Source organism: Nannospalax galili, unplaced genomic scaffold, assembly GCF_000622305.1.
Source record: "Nannospalax galili isolate Female #2095 unplaced genomic scaffold, S.galili_v1.0 scaffold1421, whole genome shotgun sequence".
Classification (NCBI taxonomy): domain Eukaryota; kingdom Metazoa; phylum Chordata; class Mammalia; order Rodentia; family Spalacidae; genus Nannospalax; species Nannospalax galili.
Genome location: NW_008345746.1, coordinates 639,596 through 658,304, shown reverse-complemented (window position 1 = coordinate 658,304; position 18,709 = coordinate 639,596). Strand labels below are relative to the sequence as shown.

The 18,709-nt window shown below is 50.6% G+C and overlaps 1 protein-coding gene and 1 long non-coding RNA gene across 3 annotated transcripts in view; both read left to right on the top strand.

Moving 5' to 3' along the window:
• The window catches only part of Ubac1 (UBA domain containing 1), a 24,716-nt gene extending 20,841 nt beyond the window's left edge, over positions 1-3,875 (top strand). The window contains exon 10 of one of the 2 annotated variants that reach the window (XM_008841934.2): positions 3,361-3,875. In XM_008841934.2, coding sequence (XP_008840156.1) covers positions 3,361-3,476 — 116 coding nt within the window. In that variant the 3' untranslated portion in view covers positions 3,477-3,875. Of the gene's footprint in view, positions 1-3,291 lie in introns of both variants that reach the window. The other variant, XM_008841933.2, reaches the window with a different exon arrangement.
• Positions 3,876-6,484: 2,609 nt separating this feature from the next.
• LOC108491274 lies at positions 6,485-14,280 on the top strand. Its single transcript, XR_001872655.2, has 3 exons — positions 6,485-9,197; positions 11,685-11,869; positions 14,165-14,280. It is a non-coding gene; the product is annotated as an uncharacterized LOC108491274 (long non-coding RNA).
• The last annotated feature ends 4,429 nt before the right edge of the window (positions 14,281-18,709 follow it).

The window sequence follows — 18,709 nt, the reverse complement described above, 5'->3', positions numbered from 1 at the left end:
GGTCTCCCTATAGCCCCAGCTGGCCTGGAACTCACTATGTAGACCAGGCTGGCCTCGAACTCACAGAGCTCCATCTGTCTCTGCCTTCCAAGTGCTGGGATTAAAGGCCTGTGCCACCACACCCAACTTGTTGTGAACCTTTGAAAGAGGAAGAAAACCCTTCTGTCCTAAGTTCAGAAAGACATTTCTTATGTTTGAGAGTTTGGAAGCTCCTCTCCTTGTCCGTGTCCATCATCTATCTGAAAGTGTGTGTGGCATAGTGTGTGCAGATGTGTGGTGTGTGTAGCATATGAGTAGATATGTGCTAGATGTATGTGTGAGTGTAGTATGCACATGTGTGGCATGTGTAGTGTGTGTGCATAGGTATGTGCTTGCTGTATGTGTGCATGTTGTGCTCAGGTATGGTGTAGTATGTGTGCATAGGTGCGTGTGTAGGTGTGTAGTAAATACACACAAGTGTGTGGTGTGTGTGCAGGTATAGTGTGCAGGTGTGTGGTGTGTGTGCAGGTATAATGCGCAGGTGTGCTGGAAGGAAAGGTTGCCCTTGGACATCTGAGGCTGTGTCCATGGTGTTCTTGTCACTGGTCCTTCCACTCTGAAAGGCTCTCGCATCCCTGCCAGGATGTTAGTAAACCTTGAAGAGATTAATAGGTGCTGTTTTGGGGTGTGCCGGAGGCCCTTTGTTTTAGTGCTAGGAATCCAGGGCCTCACATGCTAAGCACACGCTGTATAGTGGTGGTTTCTTTTCGTCTTTCACTGTACGTTGCTGCATGTACGTTTGTTTTTTTAAGGTACGTTTAGTCAGGTGAAAGTCCTCCTTTCCCTTCATTGTGGGTGCTGAGTTCTGCCTTTTTTAGACTGTTATGTGATTAGCTAATGTCATCTCTTTCTTCCTTTTCTGAAATAAACCACCCAAAGTGAGCACCCCTAATCTTCACCTGATGGGGTCTGGGCCAGAGGGACAGAACTGAAGTGTGTGGACTGCTCCTCAGAGCAGCAGGATGTTCACAGGCGATAATACTCTGTAGCACGACTGAGTTGCTGCAGTAGCGGGCACGTGGCTCTTGGCCACAGGCTCTGCACTGCAGAGTGGTGCCGTCCTCTCAGTACTTCTGTGAAAGCTCCACGGCAGCCAGGGTGGCCTGGGCCAGCCTCTTGAGGGATACATGCCCCCTAAACTTGGATTAAACACTTCTGATAATGCTTTTAAAACAAACAAATGATCTCAGGCTGGCACGATGGCCTACTGGGTGCAGGTGCTTGCCACCGAGCCTGATTAATGTGAGGTTGACCCCTGGCACTTGGAATGGAAAGAGAGAACTGGCTTCAATTAGTTGTCCTCTGACCTCCTTGAATGCTGAGGCACACCCTCCCCTAATAAATAAATAATAAATAGCCCAAACCCTGACCTTTATGTTTTAGCAGAAATACGTTCATTATAGAGAATTTGGAAAATGACAACAGTGAGGATGAAAGAACTCACCTGGACCCCAGTGCCTCTCACATGGCGCACTTCCTGCTGGGACCCCCAGTGCCCCCCACGTGACCAGGCTGGCCTCGAACTCACAGAGATCCACCTGCCTCTGCCTCCCGAGTGCTGGGATTAAAGGCGTGCGCCACCACGCCTGGCCCAGATCATATTTCTTGAGGATGAACAGTCATGCCAGATGACCAAATCAGAGACCGAGCATCTCTATTCCTGTTTCTGTTCTGTCTGCCTGTTCTCCCTTCTGCTGTTGAGCACAACACTGAGGGAACTCCAGCTCCCTGCACTGCTAAAGGCCCAACTGCATACTTGTCAGCACTGTGGAACCTGCTGACCCTGGATATGACGTTTGGTTTTTGATGGTGATGCTTGTACATGTGAGGGATACCTGCACATCACCACACATTGCAGACCTTCAGGTGCCCCTAGCCTTGAAGGGTGTCTGTGTGTGTATTCATGTGTGCTCAGGTGCATGTATGTGCACACATGTACATGTGTCTCCATGCATGTATGTGCAAGTGTATGTGTATGTACCTGTTGTATGTGTGTACATTCATGTGTGTTTGGGTGCATGTGTGCCTATGTATGCAATGTGTACATGTGTGTCCTCATGTGCGTGCAGATGCACCTGTGTACACTCCTGTGTATGTGTATGTTCTTGTGTGTACAGATGCACAAATGCAGGTGCATGAGGAAGCCCGTAGTCAACCTGTTTGTCACCCTCAGAAACCGCCCACTTTGTTTACATCATTTGTGTGTGTTTGGAGGGTGTGCGTGTGCACATGGAGGTCAGTGCTTTTACCCACTGAGCCATCTCCCGAGCCCTAATTTGTTTTTGTTTTTTTTTAATGTGTATGAGTGTATTGCCTGCATGTGAGTGCACCCGTGTTGTGCAATGCCACAGAGGTCAGAAGAGGGCTTCGGATTCCCCTGAAACTGGAGTTAAGGACAGTTCGTAGCTGCCGTGTGGGTGCTGGGAATCGAACCCGGGTCCTCTGTAAGAGCAGTCAGTGTTCCTAACTGCTGAGCCATCTCTCCAGCCCCTTTTTTTGGTCTTTTTGAAACAGGGTCTCCCTGTAGCTCCAGCTGGCCTGGAACTCACTTTGTAGACCAGGCTGGCCTTGAATGCAGAAATCCACCTGCCTCTGACTCTTGAGTGCTGGAATTAAAAGTGTGCACCACCACTCCTGGAGTGAGCCCTAATTTTACAAATTTGTAGAAAAATCAGTTTTCATTTTGAAGCGATGCTTCATTACTTTTTTTTTTTTTTTTTTTTTTTTGAGACAGGGTCTCCCTGTAGCCCCAGCTGTCCTGGAACTTACTATGTAGACCAGGCTGGCCTTGAACTCACAGAGATCCGCCTGCCTCTGCTTCCCAAGTGCTGACATTTTTATTTTTGTGGTGCAGGGATGGACCCATGGTCTCGTGGGTACTGTGCTGCACCTCCAGCCTCCATGATGTTTTCAGTGTGCTTTCTAACATAGTCATCTTCCTAGGCTTGAACACGTAGGTTTTTCCCAAGCTGATTTTATTAAGTCTGCTAGAGAATGTTTGCACCAAAGACTGCACAAGGCCATTTCCTTAGCTGGGTGGGAAGGAGGGCTGCTATCTGATAGTTTTGAGTCCTACTGATGGCTTCCAGAGTTGGGGTGCTGTGAGCACAGGCAGCCCACCACCCTGCCGATGGGCCATGAGGTCTTCTGTTCTCATCTATTTGGTCAGCAGCTCAGGCACTGTGGGTGGCTCTTCAGGCAGAGTGCCAGGGACAGCAGTGAGCTCTCTGGCCCTGTTTCCTCTCACTGCAGGGCCATTGAGGAAGGTCACCTGTGCTGGTGTCTTGGGTGTTGGCGCTCAGCTGTGCTCTCTCCTCACAGCGTTTGAAGACATGCTGGAGAACCCACTTAACAGCACGCAGTGGATGAATGACCCAGAGACAGGCCCAGTCATGCTGCAGATTTCTAGAATCTTCCAGACGCTGAATCGCACGTAGGTGGTACCTACTGTGCCCCTTGGCTGTGTGTCCCACCTGCATCCCAGGTGCTGGGCGGAGGGCCCAGCAGTGATCTTGCCTGTAAGCCACCTTCAGCACCGGGCCTGGATCACAGCTGTGGTGACTCTCCCTCCCTGACCTTACTGCTTATCAACTTGTGTAGCGGTGCTTTGTAGGCCACAGTCCTAGCTTGACAGGTGTTTACAGAAAGGGGCTATTGTACTGGGAAGGTGGGCGATTGCAGCCCCTCCCCCCAGATGTTCTGCTGAGCTCCCAGTGCTACTTGACTTGACCCATGAAAGAAGGCATGTTCCAATCCAAAGTGTTATGTCGCGTGTGCTAATTTACCAGTGAGTCACAGATGACCTCTTCAATGAATAAACCCTTTTCCTATCTCCAGTCTTTGTGCTACTTGGTGGTGGCAGCAGCGGGGACATCACATGCGCCTTGTGTGCCTGGGGCAGGGGCATTGCCACAGCACCTCGGCCATCGTGGTGACCTTGTGGTCTGATCTGTGGGGAGGTGAGGGTAGGGTGCCACGATCCACGTGTGGAGATAGATGCCTTTGTGAGTCAGCCTTCTTCCACCAAGCAGTTGTCAGGCACAGAAGCACCTTTCCTGTTGATCCACCTCCTCGCCCGTTATTTGTTTTAAAGTGAACCTGTGTTTTCCTTCTTGTGAACTCTGGTCAGTATTGCCGTGTAAAGCATTTAGCCCTCAAGTGTGTTTATAACCTTCTCTACTGAAGCAGCTAGACCCACCTGCCTCCAGTTCCCAAGGTTAGTGCAGACAGAGCGGAGCCTGAACTCTCACTGTGTTGCACTGAGCCAGAGTACTTTAAGAACATTTTTTGGGGCTGGGGGGATGACTCAGGGGCCGAGTGCTTGATGTTCCTCTTCCAGAGGACCAGAGTTCAGTTCCCAGCGCGTTGAGTAGCTTACAAGCACCTGCTAACTCCAGCTCCAGGGATCTGATGCCCTCTTCTGGCTTCTGCCACACATGGCACACAGACACATACATATAAATGAAAATAAAACTTAGAAGCCCCCAGGATCCAACTTCTAGGGGCTGTGGCGGCCCTGGAGAGTGTTGCATGCTTGGTGATGGCTCCTGATGCTCTCTGGGCCTTGTGCTTTGCACAGGGTCTGTGTGTGTGTTGGGGGAGGGGTGTTGGCTCCCTGCAACGTGAGTGCCCTCCAGGTAGCCAAGTAGCCAAGCTGATAAACCCATGTGGTGGCTTGCTTGAGGAGCCAGCGCAAACTGGCTCTGGAAATGGTGTTGGAAAACGTGGGTTTCCTACTCTTGTCTAGTCTCACAGGCGTGGTGTTTCTCTGCTGGCCTGTGCCTTCTCTGGCCCAGTCTTCAGTCTCAAAGGCCCAGGGTGGCAGGAGGCATGGTGGTTCTCCAATCACAACCTCTCGTAGGAATGGAACAGTGGGGGCTGGAGAGATGGCTCAGTGGTTAAGAACACTGACTGTTCTTTCAGAAGACCCAGGTTTGAATCCCAGCACCCACATGGCAGCTAACAACTGTCCGTAACTCCAGTACCAGGGGATCTGACAGCCTCTTCTGTCCTCCGTGGGGACTGCATGACACAGGTGCACTCACATACATGCAGGCAATACACTCGTACACCTAAAATAAAAATAAAGTATTTTTTAAAAAAAAGAATGGGCCGGGCCTGGTGGCGCACGCCTTTAATCCCAGCACTCAGGAAGCAGAGGCAGGCAGATCCTCTGTGAGTTTGAGGCCAGCCTGATCTACATAGTGAGTTCCAGGACAGCTGGGGCTACAGGGAGACCCTGTCTCAAAAAGACCAAATTTAAAAAAAACAAGAAAAAGAATGGAACAGTGTTTTAATTGGGTTATGGTTTTTAAATATTAAAAAAAATTTGAGTATAATGTGTGTGTGCGTGCTTATGTACCATGGTGCGGGTATGACAGTCAGAGGACAACATTGTGAAGTTGGTCCTCTCCTTCCACCTTTATAGGGGTTCCAGGAATAGAATGCATGTCGTCAGGCACACGTGCAAATGCTTTATGTAAACCGTCTCACTGGCCCTGGGTTGTGGTTTTAATACACTGGAGTTCTGGAAAGAGCCGCAGTGATGGGTAAATGCGTAAATGTGCCAGCTGCCCTGGGGACTCAGTCATTGTTCTGGTGCCAGATTTACACTCCTGCTCTGGCCACTGGGGGGCGCACAGGGCCTTGTGTTGCTTGCTGCTTGGTACGCGGCCCCCTGGAGCCTCTTAGGTGAAAATGCTCTGTAGGCTGTTCAGGATCATGGCTGCAGGCTGGCAATCGGGATTTGTCATTCTGTATGTGGACTTGGGTTGAAAGTTCCTGTGCTGATAGACCCATGTGGTGGCTTGCTTAAGGAGCCAGCGCAAACTGCCTCCCTGATGAAGTATGACCATAGTGGACGTTGAGGCCTGACCCCCACAGTCAGCCTGGGGCGTTCACGCCACTGCATCCAGGTTCACCATGTCACACAATTGGGCTTCTGCACAGCTGTGTCCTTGGGGGGCTTGTAGAACAGGTCTTCCCTGTGCCACCCTGTGGGTGATGCTTCCTTCTGGGGCTCAGTCTCAGCCCCTGAGTGCACAGGTGATGACTAGGGGACTGGATAATGGAAGGCCCACAACCTTCTTGAGAGTGGGGCCTGTGCTGAGATCCCAGACTTGGGACTGGGTGGCTGTGGTGGTGTTGGAAACACTCAGTGGCATGGGTTGGAGGGTACCACAAGCATGTGGATGTCATGGACTGCAGGGTCCAAATCTGCCAGGGCTAGATCTGACATCCAGAGGAGTGTGGGGGCAGTGTGAGCCTTGTCCCACCTGGGGATCAAGTGGATGGGCTCAGTTTGCCCTTGGCCGGGCTGTAGATCTATCCCCGGAATTTGCTTTCAGAATTTCCACTGGGCTTGAAGCCCTGCTGTGATCAGATATTCCCTTACAAAATACTTCTATTTCAAGACATGTTTCTCACTGGACTTCAGGAACTCGGGCATATTTAGCTTTGGCCTCTGCACATTTAGATCTAGAGGAATATGAGTCTTGAGTCCTCATCCCCAGAATATGAGGAAGAGAAGGGACTTCTTAGAAACCTCTGAAGTGTGCAGTGCACCCTGGGAAGATGCATTTGGCCCATGGCAAATGAGTGTAGTGTCTGTGGGCCTGGTGCAGCTATAGGGAGCACCACTCAAGGCAGACAGGGACCTGCCAAATGTTGAAACTGTTACCAGAAAAATGGGGACGTGGCCATTCTGATGAGGCGCCTAAGCCTCCCATCTTTCCCAGAAGGCCTGGTAGTTACCTGCAGGCCCAAAGATTCAGAATCCAATGACCAAGACTTCCCCAAGGAGCTGGCTAGGTAGGGAGAAGTCGAGGGAAGCTCAGTGGTCAGCACCTCCCCCAAGGTACAGGGTCTCATTTGGAAGGTCCAGGCCAGGGTTAGAACAGCAAGACTGTTACTGGGTCTTTCTCCAAGTAAGGGTTTGAAGACCAGCTCACTGGGACCTCAGAGCCGTGCACTGCTGGCTCAGCCATTTTGAGGCTACTGAGAAGGTGAAGACCAGTGCTGTCTCCTCCCCAGGAGTGGACATGGTAGTCAAGGGAGCTGGTCAGACACGGGGATTTCCCTGGGGTGGGGGGAGCTGTGTGGGTTGTAGAGTAAGGATGGGGGTGTGTGCATGGAACCCTGAGCAAAAGCTGAGGAGCATGAACCACATACCCATCTCCTATATCAGCTGGCCTTTTGGCTTCCCATCTCCAGGCCCTCATCACCCTTTCCTGGGCTACCTTGGCCTCCATGCATACCCTCTTAAGCTCAGCGTGGCAGTGTTGATACTGGTTCTCTCCTCTGGGGACTGGTTCTCTGCTTGGTCGTGGAAGGCCTGAGGTGCCTCTATGTGCCTTATCTTGGGCAGGGTGCCATGGGGGTCCAGACAGGAGGTGCCCATTAGCTCCAGCTCTGCTTAGTAGATGAAGGCAGGGAGTGGGAGGTGGGAAACCCCTGCAAGATGTGCAAGGTGCAGACTCTGAGTTGGGGGTGAGATGCAGTGGGAGGACGGAAGGAAACTGAGGAGGGAGATAGAGAAGTGGGAGAGGGACAGGAGGCTCACAGTATTCTGTGCCCAAGACTAAGGTCCTAAGGGTCTGCAACAGGAGATGTGGGCCACAGGGAAGGAACCTTGACAGGTGAGGGTCTTCTCTTAATGACCAGAAGGCTCAGGCTTCTGGGCACAGGACTGCCCTGGAGGATGACTCCCTCAGCATGGCTATTCATCCAAACACCATAGACTGGCATCTGATCCAGTCATCCAGAAGTTAAACAGGCTGCCTAACAGGTCCTGGCATCCATGTTCACAACAGTAGCAGTCACAGTAGCCAGCGGTGAAACAACCCAGTTTCACCTGCAGACAGATCTGGATCAGCAGCATATGGTCTAGCCATTGAATGGGTGCTACTCAGCCTTAACGGGAAGGAAGGTTTTACCAGCTACAATGATTGACCCGAGGAGGCATGCTGAGTGACACATGCCAAGTGCTATAGGATTCGACTTCAGGGCGTCTGCTGGGCTCATGCAGAGACAGGAGGTAGAGGAGTCAGTGTTACACAGGGATGTTTTTAGCTGGGAAATGGGGTGATGACGGTTACACAGCATGACAGCATAACGCACCCAGCTGTGCACTTAAGCGTCTCCCAACCCCATACCTCCTTGGACAAATGGAGGAAGAATATAAGGATGCATGTCTTTTGCTGATCCTTGGGAGAGGTGCAGAGGCCTAGCCCCAGAGTGCTTCAGGGGAAGCCTTCCTGGTGGGTGGCCTCGCAGAACTGCCTACTTGCTTTCCCCTTTCTAGCTTCCTTCCAGCCAACCTGGGTGACCCAGCACTCTGCCGGCTGGCAGTGCTCCTTGGGGATGGGCACAGGCATCTGTCCAGCTCAGCCTGTCAGATCCAAGTCCAGGATGACTAGCAGAGAGACTGAAATGGGTGCTATGCTGACCACTGAGTAATGCCTGGATGCAGAATACCTACCCCAAGAAAGGCGTCCGCATGACCAACTGCTCAGCTGGGGGCTGAGCACAAGCAGGAAGGCTGTGACTCAGGCTTGAAAGCCTCAGTGGAGTAGCCATAGCACCTGTCCTCTTGTCCTCCACTTGCCTTAAGCTCCCTCCCCCCAGTGCTGGCCAGCCCCGGTGCTGCGACACAGGAGCTGTGTGAGGTCAGCGCCTCATAGATCCCTTGGGAGGTGAAGAGGCCCCCATAATTCTTATGCGTGTTAGGCCACAGACTGGCCCCTTTTCCTTGAAGGTTTCTGGTCTCATTCTAAAGGGAGCGTTGGTTTGAATCCCAGAGGCCCCTCCCAGCTGAGAGGCTCTTGATGTCTGGTGTTAACCACCCTGTTGTCTGCTTGGGGCCGGCCCTTCACATCCTTGCCCCTGGTGGCTAGTCTCTGGTCAGATCTCGAGGCACAGAGGGTAAAGTCAGGGAAAGGGGGAGGCTTGTGCAGGCCTCCTGGCTGCTTGGATTTGTTCTTAGTGTAACAGTTTTACTTCTGGTCAGCCAGATCCTGGGTGACAGCAGCCAGCTCTCCCAGGTGTCCTATGTACACAGTGCTGTGTGGCTTACCTTGTTCTGTCCTGGTCCCTGGGGTACAGCTTTGTCCTGGTGTCCTGGACCTGCAAGCTGAAACCACGTTACTGTGTCCCTTGAGGTAAGTTTTCAAGTTGGGAAATGTAAGGGAGGGATGCCATGCCTCCTACCCCATTGGCAACATGGAGACAGACTCCTGGTTTCTTCCTGGGGAGCAACTCTACCCTGTGGACCTCCCTGACCCCAGCCTGAGTGAGACCCCTCCTCCTCACAGCAGTCCTCTACCTGGGTGCTTAGTACCTCCTTTCCAGGCATTGGAGAGCACCTGGTCTTGGCAGTATCCCCAGGGTTTGAACAGTTTTGTCCAGCTTGTGGAAGTCTCTTGGAACTAAGGAGCTTTGGCCTCAGCAGTCCCCACCCAAGTGTCCCAGTTTCTTCTTTTACCTGGATAGGAGTTTTGGGAGCTGTTGGTGTCAGCTGCTTAGACCTGGATCTGCGCTGGTCTGAGGCCCATCGTCATCCACACTTAGTTTAATGTGTGGGCACATTAAACACAGACACATCTCCAACCCACTGGGACACGATTTCCCTCCCCAGAGCCACCCAAAGTCAAGCCTCAATCCCATTCTGCATTTATCCTGGCTCTAAAATTTCAAAGGTCTCGAGACAAAGACAATGTAAGCAGTGTTCCATCTTCTGGAAGGTTCTGTCCCAGAGGCATTTGGGCCCTAGATGCATGAAGGCCAGTCAAAAGTGATGTGGTCAGGGGCTGGAGAGATGGCTCAGCAGTTAAGAACACTGGCTGTTCTTGCAGAAGACCAGGGTTCCAATCCCAGCACCCACATGGCAGTTAACAACTGTCCGTAACTCCAGTTCCAGGGAATCCAGCCTCTTCTGTCCTCCATGGGCATTGCATGACACGGGTGCACTTACGTACATGCAGGCAATACATGCATACACATAAAAAATAAAAATAAAATATTCTTTAAAAAGTGATGTGGTCAGAGGCACTTGACTGTAGGATTGGGAGACCCCAGACTTGGGCTTGGGGTGACATGGGCTTGACCCACCTGTCCCATACCTGCTATAAGGCAGGAACCCAGGGCTGACCTGGGTGAGTACATGACTGTCCTTGGTTTGTCCTGACAAATAAGGAGACAGCATTCACTCAGTCCATTCCATAGTTGCTGGCAGCCCAGGTCTATGCAGGGGTGGGGGAGGGGTGTTCTAGGAAGCCAGGTCTGCCAATACCAGGCAGCAGGCCCAGAGCTGGGGTAGAGCCATGCTGTCTCAGGAGCTCAGGAACTGTGACCCCAAGGACACAGAAGCCTGGGGAGGCTTGTCCCCCGGGGCCTGATGGGCAGGCAAAAAGTTTTAATCAGTAACGGCAGAGAAGCTCTGCAAGAGAGCAGGAGGGGACCCGCTGCTGGATCCTGCAGGAATAGGTGGTTACCCCAGGGGAGGTCAGGATGGACCCAAGTTGGCTAACTGAGTCCTTGGTGGCTCAGAAGTCTCAGCCGTCACAATAGTGTATGACCATTCCACGGACAATCCCCCCTGACCAATTCGCACCCCCCATGTTTAATTCTTGAGGGGGGAGAACTCGAACTTAATTCGTTCACTAAATTAAATTAAAAGGTAGCATTTTCTCCTTGGAACAGTGATGTAGCCTTGGGCTGTGTGCCTGCTGGGCTCTGCCAGTGTCCAGCAGGCTGGTGCTGGGCAGGAGGCCAGGGCTGGTCTGGAGATGCTCTGGTCTCTTCCATACACTTTCTGTTGTAAAGTACCTCAGTAAAGGTTCCTGAATTGCCCGGGAGAGAGTCCACACATCAAGTGGACCTCTAAGGGTGGTGGTGCTAGTTTTTTAGCATTTCTTCTTGTTTTAAATTGTGTATGTGCTGGGGCTGGAGAGATGGCTCAGTGGTTAAGAGCCCTGACTGTTCTTGCAGAAGACCCAGGTTCAGTTCCCAGCACCCACATGGTGGCTAACAACCATCCGTAACTCCAGTTCCAGGGGTCCGATGCCCTCTTCTGACCTCCACAGACAGTGCACTTACATACATGCAGACAATACACTCATGCACATAAAATAAAAATAAATAAAGGGGCTGGAGAGATGACTTAGCAGTTAAGAACACTGACTGCTCTTGTAGAGAACCTGGATTCAATTCCCAGCACCCACATGGCGGCTATGAACCGTCCTTAACTCCAGTTCCAGGGGAATCTGATGCCCTCTTCTGACCTCTGCAGCACTGCACAACACAGGTGCAGAAAATACACTCATACACATAAAAATAATAAAATACATTTTAAAAAATAATAGGTGCCGGATGTGGTGGCACACACCTTTAATCCCAGCACTCGGGAGGCAGAGGTAGGCGAGCTCTGTGAGTTCGAGGCCAGCCTGGTCTCCATAGTAAATCCAGGACAGCTGGGGCTACAGGGAGACCCTGCCACAAAAAGACCAAAAAAAAAAAAAATAGGTAAAGTATTTAAGCTGGGCATGGTGGTGCACACTCAGGAGGCGGAGGCAGGCAGGTGGAACTGCCCTGGATATGTCACACGTATGGATTCATAAGTACTTTTTTTTCTCGGCATCTTTCTTCAGCACCGTACTGGAGAGTTTCATTCGCACTGTAGCATGGGTCAGTGCGTCACCTTTACAGGAATTCAGTGCTGGACCACTTAGCCGATTCCGATTCCTTTGGGTCATCCCCAGTGTTTATCCTTCATCCATGGATGGACACCTGCTGTGCTGCCTCCTGTCCTGTGAATAATGCCGCTGCAGTGCAGGTGAGCGGTTCTATTTGATGCCTTCCAAGCTCCTGCTGCCTGGCTGGATGCAGGTGACCAACACCAAGCCAGGTAGGAGGCATTCGTACCTCATAAGACTCCACAGTCTGCCCAGCAGCAAGCATGGGGTAAGGAAATGGGACCAGCAGGTGGGAACCACTGAAGTGTGCCCTGGGCGCGCCTCAGCCCGTGGACACTATGGCCTTCAAGGGTTGTTGAGTGGGGACTTTGTTGAGCATCATTTACCCAAGGCCTTGCTGTCTAAACTCTTGGAGGGTCCTGGCACCCTGGAGACATCGGTTTGGGCCTCAGGGCTCTTTCAGGGACAAGCCTGGGCCTCCGGGGGCCTTTGCTAAATTATGCTGGTCTGAGAGCTCAGCCCCTTCCTACTGCCATCATTATACACAATCATACTTTTACCTAATTTCAGTATTTTAAAGACATTAAGTTTAGCTTGTTTTACCCTAACAATTTTTTCCCAGTGCTAGGGGTTGAACCCAGGGCCTTGTGCAGGTCAGGCAAGGGCTCTGACAGTCTTCTGTGAACTTTCTGCTTGCAGCTGGGGGTCCACAAGCACTTGTAGAGCACAGTATTGCCTTTGATGAGTCATGCTACCCCACAGAGGCTGTTTGTTCCTGCAGTGCCCTGTAGAAGCCCTTGCATAGCAGTTCAACTCTCCAAGTGTCATGACAACCCCTGCTCTCCGAGGGCCTGCTGGAATGCAGGGCTGGGCAGGCTTTGGCTGAGGCAGGTGGATCTGCCTCTGGATGTGTCACACACACATATGGATTCACCCTCTCCTAATGGCCAGTAGTTATGGGACAAGGATCATTTCCCAGATGCTGGCAAGGGCTTCTGGGTGCACAAGACTAGCCACAGGGTCACATGGGAACCCTGAATCTAAATGAATATTATAGCTTCAAATTTGAAAACCGGGTTCTGCAAATCAAAGCCGAAAACCTGAAAACTTCCTGAAAATTAAGTTTAGCACATACATTTCAAATTATTTATTTTTGAGACAAGGCTTCACGATGTCCCACAGGCTGACCTTACTCACAGCAACTCCCCGCCTTGGTCTCTCAAGTGCTGGGATTACAGGCTTGTCCTAGTTAGCTTTAACTGTTAACTTGACACAGCCTAGAGTCACTTGAGAAAGGACTGTCAGTTGAAGGGTTTTCCAGATCAGATTGGCCTGTGGGCATGTCTGGGGAGGGGTGTCTTGATTGGTAATCGATATAAGAGGGCCTGGCTCACTGTGGGCAGCACCATTCCCTGGGTACGTGGTCCTGTCCTCCATAAAAAAGCTAGGTAAGCATGAGTGAGCGAGTCGAGCAAGCAGCATTCCTCAAGCAGCATTCCTCCATGTCAGTGAGTCCAGCAAGCAGCAATGACTTTCCTCAATGATGACTGTGACCTGGAGGTGTAGCCAGATAAACCCTCCCCTCCCCCAAGCTGCTTTTGGTCATGCTGTCTATCACAGCAACAGAGTGGAACTAGACCCAGGCCCAGGCCCCTGACCCAGCCAGCATTCCGTTTTTAAAGTTTTGGTAAAACTTTAAAAATACAATTTAAGCCGGGTATGGTGGCACACGCCTTTAATCCCAGCACTTGGGAGGCAGAGGCAGAGGGATCTTTTTGAGTTTGAGGCCAGCCTGGTCTACATAGTGAGTTCCAGGTCAGCTGGGGCTACAGGGAGACCTTGTCTCAATAAAGACCAAAAAAAAAAAAAAAAAAAAAAAAAAAAAAAAAAAAAAAAAAACCATTTAAAAATACCACATAAAAATGACCATTTACCATTTTGCTTTTAAGATAGGGTCTCACTGTATTGCCCCAGGCTAGCCTCTAATTCCTAGGATCAAATGCTCTTCCTGCCTCAGCCTCCTGAGCCTGTAACTACAGAGGATCACCGGCACACCTGATACCTGACCATGGAACATACAATTCAGTGACCATTAGCACACTTGGTTCTGTGTAACCATCACCACCATCCTTCAACCAAACTCTCCAGTTTTCCTAAACAGCTACTGTCCCTGTTGACATTTACCTTTTACAATGGACAGCTGTCAACCTGACACAGATAGGAAGGAGCCTCAATTGGGGAATTGCCTCTGTTGGACTGGCTTGTGGGCATGTCTGTGAGGCATTTTCTTGATTGCTGAGTGATGTGGGAGGGCCCAGCTCACTGTGGGTGATGCCACCCTGGGTGGGCGGTCCTGGGTTGTGTAAGAAAGCAGGCTGAGCACAGGCCAGAGGAGCAAGCCTGTGAGCAGTGTTCTTCCGTGGTCTCTGCTTCAGCTCCTGCCTCCAGGTTCCTGCCTTGGCGTCTCTCAAAGATGGATTGTGATCTGGACCTGTAAGCCAAATAAACCTTTTCCTTCTCCAGTTGCTTTGGTCAGTTTTTCCAGAGCAGTCGTAAGCCAGCTAGGACACCTTTCCACTGAGCCCATGCACTCGTACAGGTGACCTCGGGGAGGCACACAACGGGGTGAGGCTACATTACAAAGACCACTGAGGCAAGAAAGGTGAGTGGTCACCCACACTTCCACCTGCAAGAGCTGGTGCCCTCACAGAAGCAAGTGGCCATGTGAACTCACACAGTGGTACCCACATCCTAGCCAGTGTCCTCCTTGGTTTTATTTTGAAACAGGGTCTTGCTAGGCAACTGGGGCTGGCTTTGAACATGCCATCCTCCCTCCTCAGCCTCCTAAGTGCTGGGATCACAGGTTTGTACCATTACATCCAGTGTATATCTGGCTTTGCTGTGCAGTGTCATGGAGGGACAGGGGTCTGCATGGGGGTCTGGAGGAGCCCTCCCCTCCCCTCCCTCTCAACTATCAGCTCTGCCTAAAGAAGTGAACCTGGAGTAGGGGGATGCCCTCAGGGGACCACAGACCCTCCTGCTAGCCAGAGCTCCTGCCTCAATCCAAAGTGTTAACGTTGTATTGAGAACACTTCTGAGAACCCTTCTTAGACTCCCAGTTTCCAGGGTGGAGAAAGCTGGCCCAGGCCATAGATAAACTGCTCTTACAAAGCTTTCCTTCTCAGTGCCCTCTGGAGCTCTGCAGTGGCCTGTTTTCTGATTCCCTGAAGCGCTTTCTCCGGACATGCTTCTTTGAAGTTTCCTGTTGTCCAGGATGGTAGGACCCAATGCAGAGGTCTTCCCATTACCTATGCCAGGCCAAGGTGCTTCTGAGGTCCCCACTGTCTGCAGAGACACCAAATACATACCCAGATACAAAGGCCAAGAACGGCCAAGCACTACTAAATGCTGTTTGGCAGGGCATGCTCTTCAGGCCTGGTGCCATCATGTACCGGCCATGCCTGTCAGTGCTTCGGATAGGGAGTGGTCCTCAGTGCCGAGCATCTCCTTTGAAGCTGTACTGCTTTCTCCTGGACATCTGTGGTGAGCCTGTGTCCATCAGCAGGAACCTGTGCTATGCCCACTATCCTCACCCATAGCTGCTCACCCAACTGCTGCAAATGCTTCTGGGCGCTCCTGTCATTGCTGGAGAGGATGAGGGCCGACTGTGCATGTCACAGGATGCGTTTCCTCTAACATGAAGAGTATCAGAGCCACCTCAGGCCCTTGCTCTTTTGCACCTCTTATGAGCTGGGTAGAGAAACTGACCTTGATCATGAATGGAGCCAGTGGCCTGAGGCTGCTGTTTGCCAGGCCTCACATGGAGAATGTGCCCATTCTGTGAGAGTGAGGGGACGAGCCATGAATCACAGCTCACATAGCTGATGTGAGGATATCAGGTCTGGACACTTCTGTTTTTTTAAATTTTATTATTTTTATTTATTTTTTTGTCTGAGACAGGGTCTCCCTGTAGCTCCAGCTGCCTGGAACTTGCTCTGTAGACCAGGCTGGCCTTGAACTCATCAGCCTGCCTCTGCCTCCCAAGTGCTGGGATTAAAGGCATGTACCACCACACCAGGCTTTTATTATTTTTATGTGTACGAGTGTATTGCCTGCATGTATGTGAGTGCACCCATGTTGTGCAATGCCGCAGAGGTCAGAAGAGGGCTTCGGATTCCCCTGGAACTGGAGTTAAGGACAGTTCGTAGCTGCCATGTAGGTGCTGGGAATCAAAACTGGGTCCTCTGCAAGAGCAGTCAGTGCTCTTAACTGCTGAGCCAACTCTCCAGCCCTTATTTATTTTTATTTTATGTGTATGTGTGTATTGCCTGCATGTAGGTAAATGCATCTGTGTCATGCAATGCCTGAGGTCAGAAGAGGCTGTTGGATCCCCTGGGACTGGAGTTACGGAAGTTGTTAGCTGCCATGCGGGTGCTGGGATTCAAACCCAAGTCTTCTGCAAGAACAACCAGTGTTCCTAACCACTAAGCCATCTTTCCAGCCCCTCAGGTCTGGACACTTTCTAGGCCCTCCCTTTAAGATTTTTATTTATTTATTTATTCATTTATATATTTGGTCCTTTTGAGACAGGGTCTCCCTGTAGCCCCAGCTGTCCTGGAACTCACTATGTAGACCAGGCTGGCCTCGAACTCACAGAGATCTGCCTGCCTCTGCCTCAAGTGCTGGGATTAAAGGCGTGCGCCACCACACCTGGCTAAGGTTTATTTTTATGAGTGTTTGCCTACATGTATGTATGTGTACCTGGTACTTGTGGAGGCCAGAGGATGATTCTCTGAAGCTGGAATTCAAATGGATGTAAGCTGCCATGTGGGTGCTGGGAACCAAAAGTGGGTCCTCTGCAAGAGCAGCCAGTGCTCTTAACCACTGATCCATCTCTCCAAGTTTTAGTCCCCTTGTTTTAACTCAAATGTTGCCACATAAACATGCCAGGTGCCACCTGAGCTCCCTAAGCCATGGGGATTCAACCAAACCCGTACTGAGAGCCTGTGCTCACAGGTCCAGGTGCAGTCTATGATTCCCCTCATGGGATGTTATTCCTGTCCCTAACATACAGCACAGGCCTGCTGGCTGTCCCATGATATTAGCATCTGAGTCTCCAGATCAGCAGAAGACGGTCCAACCTTTCATTTCTCCACAGCCAGTGAAAAGTCAGCAAATCCTCACCTCTCTTCCGAAGACAGTCCCATGTATCCCAGTCTAGCCTCAAACTCATTATGTAGCCAGGATAGCCTTAAACAGGAATCTGATCCTCCTGCCTCCATCTCCCAAGTATCAGGATACAGGGGTGCATCTGGTTTATGTGCTACTGGGAACTGAATTAGAGCCTCATGCATGCTAAGAAGCACTCTACTGAGACACAACCCCAGCTCATCATTTGTTGTTTTGGTCTTATTGAGACAGGTTCTCTCTGTAGCCCCAGCTGGCCTGGAACTCACTATGTAGACCAGGCTGGCCATGAACTCACAGATTCGCCTGCCTCTGCCTCCCAAATGCTGGGTCTAAAGGGGTGTGCCACCATGCCCGGCTCATAAGCACCTTTTAACGAAAACCTCAAAGGCTTCTAGAAGTATGCCTGTTGCCCACATCCTAGCTGCTCCCTCCCCAGCCTGGAAGCAAAGCCTAGATAGTGTTCATCTTTTGTGCCTTTCAGAGATAAACTCTTCAGGTGAAACACCCCTATATTACCCCGACTCTACCAACCCACCTAAAAAGGCCACCTTCCTGCACTCTCTAGCAACAGCTGAGACACCTGTCCCCATTGGCACATCCAGTTGGGACAACTGGCTGCATTGCTAGCCTTATTTGGGCACAGGTGGCCATGCCAGGCCTTTGGTATAGCTGGATGGCGTGGAGGACAGAGTCCCTGGGTGGAGTGAACATGACGTAGATAAAAGGTCACTGTGATGCTGCACTGTCTGTGGCACTTACTAACAGATGCCTTGCTTGTCTGTGTTCTGGGAAAACCAAACACATGCTCTTGGACTTCATAGAATCAGAATTAAAAATAGAAAGTTAATAAAAAAGTTAAACTTGTCTTTTCAAATTTAACTATATTTGTGCTGTATCTCTTAAGAGTGACTCCTGGCAGACTTTTTTTTTTTCTTTCCACATTTTAAAAATTTTTTAAAAATAATTTACTAGGCCAGGCATGGTAGTGTACACCTTTAATCCCAGCACTTGGGAGGCAAAAAAAAATTTACTGAGCATTTCATACAGGCATATAGCATATAAGGTGTTTTGATCAAATCCAAGATGCCCACTCCCTCCCCTCCATCTCCTCCCATATCTCCCCATCACTTTATTCTGATAACTTCATGTACTCTTTCTTCTTTTTGCTACTCTAATATTCCCCCTCTGAAGAGGTAACCCTAAAATCTTTTACGGATTAGATAAAAGCTCCCAAATACTTTAGACATTTTTGGCCTTTTGAATGGAGTATGTTGCTAAGAGCCCCAAGGACATTTTGACTTCTAGCCAAGAAACTGGCTACTTTTCTTTGGAGTCTTTTTACACTAACTGCCTAGCCAATTCCTACCTCCTGTTCTTTGAGGCCCAGCTTACCTGGAACTCGCCATGTAGACCAGGCTGGCCTCAAACTCAAGAGATCAGCTTGCCTCTGCCTCCCAAGTGCTGGGATTAAAGGCGTGTGCTACCACGCCCAGCCCTACCTCCTGTTCTTATCACACCACCCCCTGAAGAGGTTACCCAACTTGCAGATAGGGATTCGGGATGCAGACGGCTCTGGCTTCTTCCATGGTGAACAGGGATTCAGGGTGTGGCAACTGGAGTACCCCTTCAGTGGGTCTATCTAAAAGACTCCCAACTTGCATAACTCTTATCTCTAGGGGGAAAAGAAAGTCCTTGAATCGTGAATAGGAGATGTGAAGAAGTAAAGGCAAGAGTAATTAGTTTTACAAGTTCTAGACAGGGAACTAGAAAAAGTCAGAACAGGGCATATT